Source organism: Hypanus sabinus, chromosome 27 (assembly GCF_030144855.1).
Source record: "Hypanus sabinus isolate sHypSab1 chromosome 27, sHypSab1.hap1, whole genome shotgun sequence".
NCBI classification, from domain to species: Eukaryota; Metazoa; Chordata; class Chondrichthyes; order Myliobatiformes; family Dasyatidae; genus Hypanus; species Hypanus sabinus.
Genome location: NC_082732.1, coordinates 38,549,709 through 38,566,244, shown reverse-complemented (window position 1 = coordinate 38,566,244; position 16,536 = coordinate 38,549,709). Strand labels below are relative to the sequence as shown.

The 16,536-nt window shown below is 41.4% G+C and overlaps 1 protein-coding gene across 5 annotated transcripts in view; it reads right to left on the bottom strand.

Annotated features, from left to right (window-relative positions):
• Positions 1-13,951: 13,951 nt before the first annotated feature.
• LOC132382233 (uncharacterized) overlaps positions 13,952-16,536 on the bottom strand; it is a 41,785-nt gene continuing 39,200 nt past the window's right edge. For all 5 annotated transcript variants that reach the window (XM_059952260.1, XM_059952263.1, XM_059952261.1 and 2 more), the window contains one exon: positions 13,952-15,009. In XM_059952260.1, coding sequence (XP_059808243.1) covers positions 14,879-15,009 — 131 coding nt within the window. In that variant the 3' untranslated portion in view covers positions 13,952-14,878. The remainder of the gene's footprint in view (positions 15,010-16,536) is intronic.

Below are 16,536 nucleotides of genomic sequence, written 5' to 3'. Positions count from 1 at the left end.
TATCGTCCAGCATGTTTTAATGGGTTCTTAGTGTGCAATTACTTGGGGTGATGAAGCTTGCTGCCTGAAGCAGTGCGGTGTCAAATAAAAAAAATCTTAAAATCTGTGTTTGTTGTCTTAGTGCTTGCGTAAAATGGCTAAAACAATGCTTTGGTACGTTGGCCCAATATTTATGCCCACCAGACCTACAGTTGACCAGTTCCACAGCTGTGACCTTGCACAAAGAAGCTAGTTCTGGCCCAAAATCAGATTTATTTTCATTAAAATATAGGTCATGAAGTATGTTGTTTTGCAGCAGCAGTACGGACATAAAAATTACTGCAAGTTACAATAAGAAACCCATAAATAGTGCAAAAAGAGCAAAATAGTGTGATATTGTCATGGACTATTCAGAAATCTGTTGGCAGAGGGGAGGAAGCTGTTCCTAAAACAGTGAGTATATCCTCCAGCTCCTGTATTTTATCTCTGATGTTAGTAATGAGAAGAGGACATGTTCTGTACATTGAGGGTTCTTGATGATTGCAACCCTCTGCAGTTTTTTTCTGACCCTGTGAATTGGAGCCTCCATACCAGACAGTGATGCAACCAGTCAGAATGCTCTCCACAGTACATCTGCAGAAATTTGCTGTAGTCTTTGGTGACATACCAAATCACCTCAAACTTGTGATGAATTAAAGCCGCTAGCGTGCCTTCTTAGTGTTTGCAACGATATCTTAGGCAAAGTCTTGCTGATTATAACTGCACTGAAAGCTGGTGAAGCCACATCACCAGTTGAATTAGCAGCAAACCTTGAATATTTCTGAAAAAAGATCTAGTGCTTTCCTGGCGTATGTCAAGAATAAACTTTTCTTGGGTTTCCAGCCAGGTACAGGTATTGATTTTAAACGATGCTTTGATGACAAACTGCCATCTTCATCAGGGACGATGCGTGGCCATGTCTAGTCCAATGATATTTATACCCTCGTCACCCGTCCCTCCTGATTAGTTAGTCTTCATCCAGTCAGGTTTCTGCTGTCCCATCTTGTTTACAATCTTCCAGTTCATTCTTGGAGCAAGACCTTCATCTTTATTAAAATTCTTTTCCTCTAATTTTATTTCAATGGCTTCCTGAACCAGGCAATCCCAAAGCCTATTGGCATGACACAGTAGTTTTGTGTTGTCAAAGTCAATCCTATGGCCATTGCGAATGCAATGTTCTGCTGCTGCCGATTTCTTTGGTTAACCCAAACGGATGCACCTGTGCTCCTTGATGTGGTTTTTCACAGTGCGTCTGCTCATTGCAGTCACAATGGCCATAGGATTGACTTCAGCACAAAACTACTGTGCTGCACCAATGATTTTTGGTTCCGCCTGGTGAAGGAAGCCATTGAGGTAAAACCAGAGGAAAAGAATTTTAACAAAAATGAAGGTCTAGCGTTAAGAAAGAACTAAAATTCAATTGTGGAGCAATGGAAACCTGACTGGATGAGAGCTAACCAATCAAGAGGGATGGAATACATGGTTATAAATACCACCAGACTAGACCTTCCCAGGCATCATCCCTGATGAAGATGGCAGTTAGTCATTGAAATGTTGGTTAAAATCGATACCTGGATGGAAGCCTGAGAAGAGTCTATTCTTGAATATTTCTATTCAAATTAGTAAGTCAACTAACTGTACTTTCAAGAAAGTAGGATGTTCAGTTGAAAGATAACATTAAAGCAGTTAAATATTTAAATTCACATGAAATTATTAATCATTCGTTATATATTGCTTCCATTTCAAAGTAACACAAATTGCTGCAGCAAGTCAGGCAGCATCTATAGAGAGGAATAAATAGTTGACATTTCAGGCTGAGGCCCTTCATCAGGACTGGAAAGAGGAGGTGTTAGGTGAAGCTAGGTAGTGGAGAAGGAGGGTGAATTAGGGGTGGGGAAGATGCTATGTGGAAAAGATAAAGGGCTGAAGAAGAAATCTGATAGAAGAGAGTAGACCAAGGGACATAAGAGAAAGAGGCAGAGCAGTTTTGATGGGGCAAGTGGCCTAATTCTTCTCCTGTGTCTTGTGGTCTTATTTAAGCACTGTATGTGAAGGTATATTTTTTTGGGTTGTATTGACTTTCCTAATATTCTCCTGTGAAATTTGATGGCGGTGGTAACAAAACTTTAAATTAGTAAAGGAGATTCTGCAGAGAAACCTGCACAAAATGCTGGAGAAACTCAACAGATCGACCAGCATCTGTGGGGAGGAATGAACAATCAACATTTTGGACTGAGACCCTTCATCAGGTCTCAGCATTTCTATTTAAAATGTACATGTGCTGAGTCTAAAATAGAAATTGGCTCAGCAATCAAGCTGGGAAGCTTCAGATTTGTGCTCCCACTGAAATACACTCAGTGTTAGGTACCTACTGTACACCAAATAAAGTGGCCACTGAGTGTATGTTTGTGATCATCTGCTGCTGTACCCATCTACTTCGAGGTTCAACATGTGCATTCAGAGATGCTCTTCTGTACAGCTGATGTATCGTGGTTGAGTTGCTATCACCTTCCTATCAGCTTGAGCCAGTCTGGCCATTCTCTTCTGACCTCTCATTAACAAGACACTTTCACCTGGGTATTTTTTTTTGATTTTCATACCATTTTCTGTGAACTCTAGACATGAAAATCCCAGGAGATCAGTTTCTGAGATACTTAAACTGTCCCATCTGGCACCAACAATCATTCCAAGGTTGATATCACTTAAATCACATTTCTTACACATTCTAACGTTGGGTCTGAACAACAACTGAACCTCTTAACCGTGTCTGCATGCTTTTATGCATTGAGTTGCTGCCATGTGATTGGCTGATTAGATATTTGTAATAATAAGCAGGTGTATGTAAGTGGCCTCTGTGTGTAAACATCAGAGCACAGCCAAGCTGATGATCATCAGTTTGGGAAATAAGTTTCCATGTACATGAGTCTCTGAATTTCTACATGGTTACATTAACTAGCAGTTCCTCACAGAAGTAATGCTTTAGTGGAAGTTTTGGGCCATTTTCCCTACAAAGGAATGCTAACCTTTGTGAATATTACATTCTATGTGGGTGTTTGCAGTACAACTACAAAATATTTTGAATCGAAATACAGCGGAGTAGCTTTTGTATTGCGGTGTGTATATAGTGTGTATATTTGATATTGTTACTTATGAATTTCTGTATAAATTTGCCTTTAATACCAATGAAAGTATGATTCAATAGGCAGTACATGGATGTACCTGCACATGCAGATGTCTGGCTGTCAATGAAATAATAAAGATGTTTTTTAATTTTTTTATTTGTTACACATACATCAAAACATTACAGTGTTCAAGTTATTTGTGTTGAATCAAATCAACAGGGATTTACATGGCAGCTTCTGATGCAAACATACCATATTGACAACATACTGACATTAACCCATACATCTTTGGAACGTGGGAGGAAACCCATGTGGTCACATGGAGAACATACAGAGACTCCTTACAGACAGCAGCGAGAATCAAATCATGATCTCACAGCCAGCGCTGTAAAGTTTTGCACAAATTTGCTGCCCCACAGCCTGTTTGATGATGAGAAAATGATGTAAAACTCCTTTTGTGTCAAGATGAGGCCACTCTCAGGATGGGTGGCCACCAACCTGATGACATCACTTCCAGTAAGAAAAATTACCCACCCACTACTCTATTCCCCACACTGACCTGCCTATTACTTCCCCCTGGGTCTCCTTCCCTTTCTCCTACGGTCCACTCTCCTATCAGGTTCCTTTTTCTCCAGCCCTTGACCTTACCCACCTACCTGTCTTCACCCATCACCTTCCAGTTAGCCTCCTTACCCTTCCCCCACCTTTTTATTCTGGCATCTTCCCCTTTCTCAGTCCTGAGGAAGGGTCTTGGCCTGAAACGTCGATTATTTATTCACTTCCATAGATGTTGCCACACCTGCTGAGTTTGTGTGTGTTGCTCAATGTAAAGCAGAAGCCTGTCACGTAGAAAACAATACACAACACTTAACTTTCTGCAAATAACGGAAGGGCCAAATGTTTGTGGGATTAAAAAATGGCTGAAGTATTGCATTCACTCTTGCACCTGTGATAATGGACCTTCTGTCAAAACTACTTGGCAGAGGAAAGTGAGACCCTTGTACAACCAATTAGTGACAGGAAAGGTTAATTGTTCAACAACACCCAAAGTGGCTTAGCAAGCTGTTCAATTGTCAAACCAGTTCAGTCGTCTACACATACACTTGAATCTCATGGTGGGAGATGGGAGTAATATGGATGGGTCCCCACTTTTCAGTGTGAGATCTTGGTGTCAGTCAAAGTATGTATATCTATGCTGAAATCCATTTCCTTGTGGGCATTCATAGTAGATAAAAAGAAATACAATGGAATCAATGAAAATTACACACAAAGACTTGTGGGCTGCCCCCCAACACATCCTCAGACCACATTTCACTGTATTTTTCGATGTACATGTGACAAATAAAACTAACATATTTGCCATTGGACCAACACCAGGAAAGTGTGAGATACCATTTCTGTGCAGAATGATTGACACCAATGATATTATTTATCTTGGTGCCTTGTGGCACATTGGGCTGCAATCTTGCTGCTTCTTTAGCATTTTGTCTGTTTTCTATGATCCCAAGGAGGTAGCTCAACTCTCATCCCAACATGGATGGAAAGCATGCAAGGAGCTGGCTGGATCTGAACCTGGGACCACTCGCCTCGAAGTCCAATGCTGATGCCACTGGCCAGCACACCAATGATGACCTTGTTAGAAAAGCAAGCATTCTGAGAAGTTGAGTTTCTCTGTTTTTAACTGTTGTATTGGCATAAGTGGTTATGAGTTGCATATATTAAGAAAGGAGTTTTGAATCATTAAAATAGGGAAAAGTTTGTGTTCTGCTTTGGCAAATAAATTGGATGCCATTTTACAAGAATTGTATTTCTTTTTATCTACTATGAATACACACAAGAAAATGGATTTCAGGGTAGTATATGGTGAGATATACCTACATTGATAATAAATTTACTTTGAACTTTTGAACAAGTGTTGCCAAGCTTCCAATGCCAACATAGCAGCCCACAAATTACTAACCCTAATTCGTATGTCTTTGGAATGTAGGAGGAAATCCATGCATTTATAGGGAGAACGTACAAACTCTTCAGAAACAGCACCAGGAATCGAACCCCCATTGGTGATCACTGACACTGTTAAGCACTATGCTAACTGAAAGACTACTCGGCCACTAATAGAGTCAGCCCTATACAAACACATGATTTGGAGACTTTAAATCTGAAAGCAAAGGCCTTGTTCTGCCTTTCGGGCAATCGGTTTATTTTTACTATGTGATTAAGCACATTCAGCTTTCATCCTAATGAGCAGATTCAGATCCGTGCAGTCAGGACATAGCAAACAGGAAAGCTGGCAGTAGTCAGAGGATAACGTTAGGAGGGAAAGAAATTTCTATCTAAAGCCACCTTGCTGTTTCCCCAGCAGAAGCATTGCTTGTAAGTTGTTATTATATCATTTAGGAGATAATTTAAAGGTATCAATAAGATTTTGCTGAAATAGAATGCCATTTTTGGGTTCATTAGACACCAACATAGATGCCAGTGGTTTACACATACTATATTCCTGTAGTACTTACTTGTCGGAATCTTATATTTTCTTGCAGGAAACTTAACTAAGTTTTTCTTCTCCTGTGTATGTTAACTTGTGTGCATGAAACAACACGATAATTGTACTGTATTTTCGTCAGGAGTCCTGACAAAGGGTCTCGGCCCGAAACATCGACTGTACTTCTTCCTATAGATGCTGCGTTCCACCAGCATTTTGTGGTTTTTCAGTTTCACTCCTTATTCACTATATCATGCCATTGAGACTGCAATGAAACCAAGGGGCTGGGAGGTTACACCTTGACTCTCTTGTCATTTTTGAATGGAGTTTGGCTGACTGTCTAGTTGATGCTACAACATGTCAGTGAGGGCAGCACCGATCTGTTGTTGACATTTACTGAGGGTCAGCAAAGGTTGACAGGAATCTCCTGCCTGCTGGAAAAGATTTATGATGATGCAGAAGGCTTCAAAAGCAATGCAATCAATCAATTTTCAGGTTATTGGACACTGCTATTGGTTCTTCTATTTATAAATAAATCCATTAGCCTGGTGTCTTGTTTGCCATTCTGAAGGGATTGAATGCAGTCAAGGTCTCCCACCTTGTGATTATTACATATATTCAGTGGCCACTTCATTAGGTACACCTGCTTGAAACCCTGATCTCCCAAAATGATGATCATCATCTTGGCTAGGCTCTGATATTTACAATCAATAGCCACTTAGGTCCCCCTGCTCATTAATGCAAATATACGATCAGCCAATACAATGGCTGCACCTCTATGCATAAAAGCATGGTCAAGAGGTTCAGTTGTTATTCAGACCAAAATCAAAATGGGGAAGAAATATGATCTAAGTGACTTAGACTGTGGAATGATTGTTGGTGCCAGACAGGGTGGTTTGAGTATCTCAGACATTGCTGGTCTCCTGGTATTTTCATGCACTACACTCTCTGGAGAATGGTAGGATTCGGACCAACTCTGGCTGCTCTGGGGATTTGAGTCTATGGACTCAATTTGGTTCAGAATGCTGTTGCTTGCTCCTGTTGTTTATATGATTTGTGTTTTTTTTCTCTTTCTCTGCGTATTAGGTGTTGGGTCTTTCTTTCAATTGGCTTATTTTGGGTGTCTTGCTTTGTGGCTGCCTGTAAGCAGACAAATCTCAAGGTGACATAATTTATACACACTTTGATAACAAATGTACTTTGACTTGGAATCTTTGAAAAACAAAAGTAAACGTCAAGTGAGTGGCAGTTCTGTGGGCAAAAACACCTTGTTAATGAGAGAGGTCAGAGGAGAGAACAGCCAGACTGGTTCAAGCTGACAGGAAGACAAAAGCAACTGAAATAACTACATATTACAACAATGGTGTGTAGAAGAGTATCTCTGAACATAAAGCAAGTTGAACCTTGAAGTTGATGGGCTACAGCAGCAGAAGATCACTAAGACACCTCCTTTAGCTAATAAACTGGCCACAGAAAGTAAACTGGATTTGTTGCCTTTCTTGAAATGCATGTTATGGTTACCGGAGATTCTTGCCTCTTCACACTTCCCACTTCCTCCAGACATTCAACTCACTTTGCTGACGCCAGTTACCTTCACGTTTTCTGCACTGGAGATCGAGGGGCAGAACATTATTGAGTAATATGACACATCCCAACGTCAGTGGAGCCAAAGATTAATAGAAGAGCGGGAGACAATACTACACAACTGAAATACAGCATGAAAATTCTGACATTCTGCTGCTGAATTAAAATTAAATTACCCCAAGGAAACAGCAGTGTTATGAAGATAATAAAGACAGAGATTCTGCAGATGCTGGAAGAACTCAGCAAGTCAGGCAGCATCTATGGAAAGGAATAAAGGGTCTCTGCCCAAAATGTCAACTGCTTATTCTCCATTCTAACCCTAATGCTGATTTCCTCCATGCAGATAGTGTAAGTATTATTCTGTACAGTCTTGTAGCTTCCCCACTATCAGGATTTACATAAGAACTTAAAAATAAAATGAATATGTTTTCAGTCAGCCCCTTGTTCCTCCTGTTACATTCAATATAGTCATGACTGAGAGTTTACCTTTGTCATTCCCTACACTACCAGCAGTTATGTTTATTTGAATAGGATCAAGTGTCATTATTAACAATGGTGTGTTGGCCTAATCTGCTTAATCTCATTTTGCAACACAAATCCAGAAATCATTCAAGGAACCTTCATTGCACTCCTATAGACCCTTGCCCATTAGGCATAGGAGCAGAATTAGGCCATTCAGCCCATCAAATCTGCTGTCATTCTATCATCTCCGATTTATTAATCCCCCAACCCCATTTGCCTTCTCTGTTACCTTTGATGCCCTGACTAAACAAGAACCTACCACCCTCTGTTTTAAATATACCCAACGACTTTGCCTCCACAGCTGTCCATGACAAAGAATTCAACAGATTCACCATCCTCTTGTATCCTTTTATCCTTAGGCAGACCAGACATGCACATAATATTCCAGATTCAGATTTATTTTTCACAGGTACATCCAAACAAAAAGCAAATGTGTCATTTGTGTAAACAATCAGCACAACCTAGCCGATAGTTCCCCTAAATGTACAGTATTTGGATATTTAGAACAGTATGGGTCCTTCAGCCTTTAACCTACCCTAAAATCAATCTAATTAACCCTTCTCTATTAGATAGGCACATGGATGATATAAAAAGGGAAATATCTATGAGTTTCTTAAATGCCCCATATGGATCTGTCACCCCTGGGTTCCACACACTCACCACTCTCTGTGTAAATAACTTACCTCTGACAACTCCATATACTTTCCTCCAATTGTCTTAAAATTATGACCCCCTTGCCCTGGGGAGAAAATGTCTTTGGCTATCCGTTTGGCCTGTGCCACTTATCTCGTTCACCTTCATCATGCCACCTCTCATCCTTCACTTCAAAGAGAAAAGCCCTAGCTCACTCAACCTATCTTTAGAAGACATGGTCTCCTGCCCATGTATTATCCCTCTGCACCCTCTCTAAAGCTTGCATGTCCTTCCTATAACAGATCTGAAAACAATTTTGTAACCTCTTCCTTTAAAAAAAATCTTAAGTTTCATCAGATGTAATTTCCCTAGACCATGTTGACTAGGCAGTACTGATTTTAGATGCCCTCTGACCCCGAAATTAATATTTTACTAATGTCACACTCGCAGGTCTGTGGTTGCTTATTTTATCCCTATGCCTCTCTCAAGAAGTGAAGTTATCGATGATACATCCAATGTGTGGAACCAATTGGAGTAGTTGGGAGTTTTGGAAGAGAACAGTCAATGCATTCACTATTGCCTTCAAAACCAGAAGACATGGCTCAAGTCCTGAGATTTAGTTGGCTCTTTGTTATTAACGATCTTCATTACTCTTCATTCAGAAACGGGAGAAAATCTGTAGATGCTAGAGATTAAAGTAACACACACAAAATGCTGGAGGCACTCAGCAGGCCAGGCAGCATTTATGGAAAAGAGCAAACAGTCAAAGTTTCGGGTCGAGAGTCCTGACGAAGGGTCTCAAAGCCAAAACCGATTGTTTGCTATTTTCCAAAGACGCTGCCTGGCCTGCTATGTTCTTCCAGCATTTCTGTGTGTATTACTATGTTGTTTCAGCATTTGTTTTGATTGTTTATTTATTTACTGAGCGATGCAGTGCAGAATAGACCCTTCTGGTACAAAAAGCTGTGCTGCCCAGCAACCCCCAATTCAACCCCTAGCCCAGCCTAACCACGGGATGATTTACAATGACCTACTAACCCGTACATCTTTAGACTGTGGGAGAAAACCAACACACATACACTCGCTCACTCACGGGAAGAACATAGAAACTTTCTTACAGATGACACTGGAATTGAACTCCAAACCTGAACACTCCGAGCTGTAATAGCATTGTACCATGCCACCCTCGTCAATACCACTTACCACCTAATGAATATTTACTAATGTCAGGACGGAAGGTCTATAGTTGACTATTTTTTTCTATCTTTCTCTCAAGTATGCATTTTACTTAGAGATACGACACAGAGTAGGCCCTTCCAGCCCCACCGTCCAGCAATCCCCGATTTAACCCTTACCTAATCATGGGGCAATTTACAATGACCGATCAACCTACTAACCAACACATCTTTGGATTGTGGGAGAAAACCGGAGCACCCAGAGAAATCCCACGCATTCCACAGAGAGGATGTAGGCTCCTCACAGATGACGTTGGAATTGAACTCTGATGCCCTCTTTCATGCAAATGAACGTTTACTAATGTCAGACTCGCAAGTCTGTATTTGCCTGTTTTTTTTCTATCTCTTTCTCAAGTAGTGAGATTACAAATGCTACTTCAGCTGTGGGGAAACAATTGGAGTTTAGGAAGATAACAGGCAATGCATTTCCTGTTGCCTTGGCCTTCGTCATCAGAACCTCAGAACATGGGCCACTGAGTCCTGGGATTTAACTGGCTTTTTAAGTTATTAACCATCTTTTATTATTCAGTTTATTTCTTCCCGTCCCTAGTTATCCAGTTCACAGGTTTCCTGCCATCTGTGAAGACAATGTTTAATATTTTTTTTACCACTTCCTTATTCCCAATATAATTTCCCCAGTGTTTATTAGTGAGGAGTTTCTATTAACATCTGTTATTTTTACTCTTTTCTACATACCTATAGCTTTTTGTTTCACACTTGTATTCTAACTTCTCTCTGTCCTTGTACTCTGCTGAAATCTGAATTTATTTTTAGCCCGAGTTATTTTATTTGCCTGGAGATTAACCGCAGCCAAACAGAACATTTTCCCCATTATTAGTGCCAATGCCCCATGAGTTGATACCCATTTCTCCCACACCAATCTTTGACCAATATAGTCAACTCTGATTTAATTAACCTTGAGCTAGTTTGGACATGGCTCAAATGGTAATTCAGATATTATCACTTCTGTGGTTCTGATTCTTAAATTGGAAATTCATCTGCTCAGACTCCTTCAGATGAACCACTTCCACAGTCACAATTGTTATTGGCTTCCCATTTTGACCCTGATAACTGGTTATTTCTCTTCCCAATTCAGCCCTGAAGGATTGTTCTTAACCCTGAAACAGGGAGGCAACAAACTTTAGGACCCATGTGGAGGATGGAATTTCTACTGCCATCCCATCCTCCGTTTCAATGGCCCATATCCAAGGGGCTGAAGACCATTTGCTTTCATCCACACAGACTTCAAGAACGTCTAACCTACTGAGCAAGTGGAGAGTATATTGACTGCTTGTGTTATGACCTGGTATGGAAACGTAATGCCCTTGAATAGAAAAGCCTACAAAAAGTAGATGGCCCTGTCCTTCACAGATAAAGCCCCCACCACTACTGTGCACATCTACATCTACTGTGTGTTGTCACAGGAAAGCAGTGTCCATCATCAAGGACACCCACCACCCAGGTCAGGCTCTCTTCTTGCTGCTGCCATCAGGAAGAAGGTACAGGAGCCTCAGGACTCACACCACCAGATTCAGGAACAGTTACTACCACTCAACCAGAGGGAATAACTTCACTCAACTTCACTTGCCCCATCACTGAACTGTTCCCACAACCTATTGACTCACTTTCAAGGTCCCTTCATCTTATGTTCTTGATATCTATTGCTTATTTTTAAAATTATTATCTTTTGTGGTTTGGTTCTGGATCCTGTCTAAGCTGGAATTTGAAGACTGGTAGTTTGAATCTGCTTGTGAGAGCAAAAGACACACATGGTAAATTGAGACCTAAAAATATAAACAGAATGATTGAATGCTTGTTGAATTTTTCTTTTGATCACTAGATGGAGCATTGTTTTACGTGTTGGATTTCGAATGTAACTGGTATTCTTCTCGTAGCTTAATCTTTACTTGCTTCTATTTCTATGTAATCATCTATATATGTGTAAATATTCAGTGAATTTTCCACTAATTGTAGTATAGCTGCTTCTGTATTTTTCTAGAAGCTTCTTGGTTGTTCTGCAGCAGGTATCACACCACCTGAACCTGGCTATTTGTTATCATGGAATGTCTTGTCGTCTTTCTAGTCTGAGCTAGTTTTCAATATTGAACGACTACAATTTCTTTGTTGTCTTTTTCTTTCTTTCTGATTTGCTCAGGTAATACTCAATAAACGGCCGTAAGCTACAAGCTTTACACCTCATTCTTGTCTTCTGAAGAACCCCTAGATCAGAAAAACACCAGGGCTCAACACCTTAATGATGAAAGATTAATTACATTTGTCACATGTACATTGAAACAATGAAATGTGTCATTTGTGTCAACAGCCAACACAGCCCTCAGGTGTCGCCATGCCAGCATAGCAAGCCCACAATTCACCGACCCTCCTCGGTTCTCCTTTGTAATATGGGAGGAAACCAGAGCACCGGGAGGAAACAGCTGTCGCAGGGAGAATGTGCAAACTCCTTCCAGACAGCAGCAGGAATTGATCAATGTGTTGGCAGGATTTGAGTTAAAGTTTACTGCTGGCGATTTTTAGCAAATTGTTAGGGCGTATTCTGGAGTTATGGTATATAGTTACTATTAATTTCATCAGCAACCAACTTCCAGATCTGAGTACGGATTGTAGATTGAATTTAAAATACAGCTTTGAACAATGGTCTTCCTGGAGCTGCAGAACAGAGTTGATTGCAAACCTGGAAAGAGGTCTGCATATGCATGAATGCAACCAGAGAGACAATAGTGATTAATCTAGGATGTCTGGAATGCTGGTGTGAAGATTTAAGCACTTGAAAATGACATGCAACTTAAATGAAGTATTGTTAACCCAAATTATTGAAGTAAGCAATGTCATTGTAACCATACTGAGTTACCATTGAACTTAAGGGTACTGTATATGAGTTTAGAAGGCTTCTTCTTCCAAGAGCGTCTCCAGAATGATTCCTCCATGTTTGGCTGAATAAAGACTTGTATATTCACCAGCTTCAGTTTCTCTATGGTGATTTCATTCACAGTCACAAAAAATATTTAATTTAAAGATACAGCATGGTAACCAATGTTCCCTCTAATATGTGTGTGCAAAAATCTTGTGCTGTGCAATTTTTTGCCTGGTGACAAGTGCACACTGAATAATTTCTTCAATAAAAACAGTATAAATAAGCCAGTTCTAAAATCTGCAGACAAATCGTCGCAAACTCCATGTTGTCAACCCTGTCTGCATCAGAAACAGGAAAAGGAAATGTGATTGTGTATGATCGTGGAATATACTAAGCATGCCAACGAGGTAGAATGTGACGACCTTTTGTACGCAGTTTATATTCATCTGTGTGCTAGCAGCAAAAGACATGCACACACACACCTTAGAGGGAACATCGAAGGTAACAGGCCCTTACAGTCCAATGAGCCCACAGCCTGTCGAGGGTGGTGGTAGAGCCAGATACATTAGGGACATTTAAGAGACTCTTAGATAGGCACATGGATGATAGAAAAATGGAGGGCTACGTGGAAGAGAAGCATTAGATTGATCTTTGATAGGTTAAAGGGTTATCACAACATTGTGGGCTGAAGGGCCTGTACTGTGCTGTGATGTTCTATGAAGGAATTCCAGAATTCAGCAATTGGAAGTCTGGATAATTTCCAATGAGCGGTGCCAAGTTGAACTGTCTTATACATGGGCATTCCAGTCAGTATGGAAGAGTTGGGCTGAAGGGCCTGTTTCTTTGCTGTAATGAATCTATGATTCTATATTGCCCCACTGAAAGATGAGTCCATCATGAGTTTGTGTTTCTTTTTCAACACCAATAACTTCTGATAATAAGGATCCTTTAAGATAGGGCAATGTCCCTTTTCACACCACAACAGCATTGTTCACCAAAATACCCCGAGTCACATGATGTGTTAGGGTGAATAAGCAAACATTTGATCATACATAGAGGTAGCTTTAAAGAAAGTTGTATTTGATTGGCTGAAGGTATAAAGGCAGAGACTATTTTCTAAACAGAAAGCAAATTCAGAAATTGTTGGTGCAAAGGAACTTGGGAGTCCTAGTGCAGGATTCCCTGAAGGTTAACTTGCAGAGTGAGTCAGTGGTGAGGAAGGCAAATGCAATGTTAGCATTCATTTTGAGAGGATTAGAATATAAAAACAAGGATGTAATGCTGAGGATTTATAAGGCACTGGCTAGACCACATTTGGAGAAATTGTGAGCAGTTTTGGGCCCCATATCTAAAAAAAATGGAAGTGCTGGAACTGGAGAGGGTCATAAAAGGAGATTTACAAGAATTATCCTGGGAATGAAACCATTAATATATGAGGAGCTTTTGAGGGCTCTTGGGCTATACTCGCTGGAGTTTAGAAGAATGGTGGGGTGGGGGGGCAGGGTAATCTGAATCCTATCAAATATTGAAAGGCCTAGATAGAATGGATGTGGAAATGATGTTTCCTTCGGCGGGGGAGTCTAAGACCAGAGGACACAGCCTCAGAATAGAGGGACATCCATTTGAAATGGAGATGAGCAGGAATTTTTTTTTTAAGACCAAGAGTGGTATATCTGTGGAATTCGTTGCCACAGGTGGCTGTGGAGGCCAAGTCAGTTGGGTATGTTTGAGGCAGAGGCTGATATATTCTTGATTGGTCAGGGCATGAAGGGATACAGGAGGAAGGCGGAGACTGAGAGGGAAATTGATCAGCCATGATGAAATGGCGGGCAGACCAGTTGGGCCAAATGGCCTAATTCTGCTCCTATCTCTTATGCTCTTGTAATGCTTTGGTATTTCCTGAGTCCACGATGGGCACTATATAAATGCAGGGTTCTCTTGGTTCCTAGAAGACAAGGCGGGTAAAATGTGGTGCTCTCTTCTACCTGGGCACATCAAGTAGGAATGTCTCCTCTTGTAACATCAGCTCTCAAAGGGTTAAACAGCTCCAATGGTTATTCAATGAATCAAAGGCCTGTTCTGTTGACTGAACGCGAAAGCTTTCATGTTGACCCGCTGCAGCAATTTAAATTGATCTGAAACCGCCTCGATTCCCTGACATGGCAGATATGCGGCCAACAATTCCACAAATGCAACTACTCTGTTGCAGTCAACTTCAATCAACCGATAAAATGCCGACAAATAATTCACTCAGATTCTTCCGAATAACTCAGCTTGAGTTGCTACCACTGGAATCGCGTGAGCCCTCGAAGTGGAATGTTCCAGAAGCTTCTGTTGTACAGCAACCAAATGCATTCTTCGTGCCTGTGTGGGACTCGCTTTTTAATCAAACAATACGAGTTGCCTTCTGTTAAACGTACCACAGACACGGGCAGTCAGCAACAGGCCTGTGGCAAATTCCAGCTCGTGATCCTGCATTTAGAAGCATTCCTCGGTAGACGCTGTTAACCAGCCAGAATGGGATCAGGAGAATGACGAACACTGTTTAAAGAGATTTTTTTTAAAAAAAGATCAGCAAATCTTTCAAATTCAAGCCCAAGGTTATTATCACTCAACCTTACACATTTATACCGTCAAGCAAAATAGCGTTCCTCTGGCCAAAGGTGCACACAACACAATACATATAATTCATACCTACACAACAACACATAAAGTAGTATTACCACAAATATATTAACAAATAATAAGGCGCATTTATGACCCAAGTCAAAAAGTGAAGAATATATCGAGAGGTAATGATGCAGCTGTATAGGACCCTGGTCAGACCCCACTTGGAGTACTGTGCTCAGTTCTGGTCACCTCACTACAGGAAGGATGTGGAAGCCATAGAAAGTGTGCAGGGGAGATTTACGAGGATGTTCCCTGAATTGGGGAGCATGCCTTATGAGAATAGGTTGAGTGAACTCGGCCTTTTCTCCTTGGAGCGAAGGAGGATGAGAGGTGACTGATTGAGGTGTATAAGATGATGAGAGGCATTGATTGTGTGGATAGTCAGAGGTTTTTTCCCCAGGGCTGAAATGGTTGCCACAAGAGGACACAGGTTTAAGGTGCTGGGGAGTAGGTACAGAGGAGCTGTCAGGGGTAAGAGTGCTGAGTGCCTGGAATGGGCTGCTGGTGACGCTGGCAGAGGCGGATATGATAGGGTCTTTCAAGAGACTTTTAGATAGGTACGTGGAGCTTAGTAAAATAGAGGGTTATGGGGAAGCCTAGTAATTCCTAAGGCAGGGGCATGTTCAGCGCAATTTTGTGGGCCGAAGGGCCTGTATTGTGCTGTAGGTTTTCTATGTTCAACAAGTACACAGTATAAAGTGACGGGCGATTCATACACGATGAGACCTTGGTGGTGGCAAGGAGCTCTGCAGCCTTGTGTCATCAGAATCACCCCCCCCACCCCCCCAAGGAACGGACGAAGTGTGGCCTCGGCAGTTTACTTCAGTAAGGTGGTCTGCAGGCTGTGGGGAGAAAACCCACTGCTTAGGGTCAGAAGCCTCCAACTCATCTCAGAGTCTGGGGTCGCTCATTCCCAAAAGCTGTTCAAAGAACTCCCTCCAACCAGCCAACAAAGAGGTCAACAGTCTAGATGAAGGCTCTCGAACCCAACACGTTGTCTAATAGATAAAGATCAGCTTTATTTGTCACAAGTCAAAACAAACACTGAAGTTTGCATCAATGACCAACACAGCCCAAGGATATGATGGGGGCAGCCCGCAAATGTCGCTATGCCTCCGGGGTTAATACAGCATGCCCACAGCTTGCTAAACCTAACCCATACGTTTGTGGAACGTGGGAGGAACCCAGACTATCTGTGATCGGCGGCGCTGTAAACCGAAGAGCTAACCGCTACATCACCACGTCGCACGTACCAATCACCAATGAGAACAAAAAGAGAGGAGAGTTTAGATTGTGAAGTCGAAGGCAGGTCAGGCTCCAATGGAGAGGGAGCAGGAGTCAATATGACAATAGGTGTCTCATGCGGCAGAAACGGCCAGTTCTGACACGGCTGAAAGA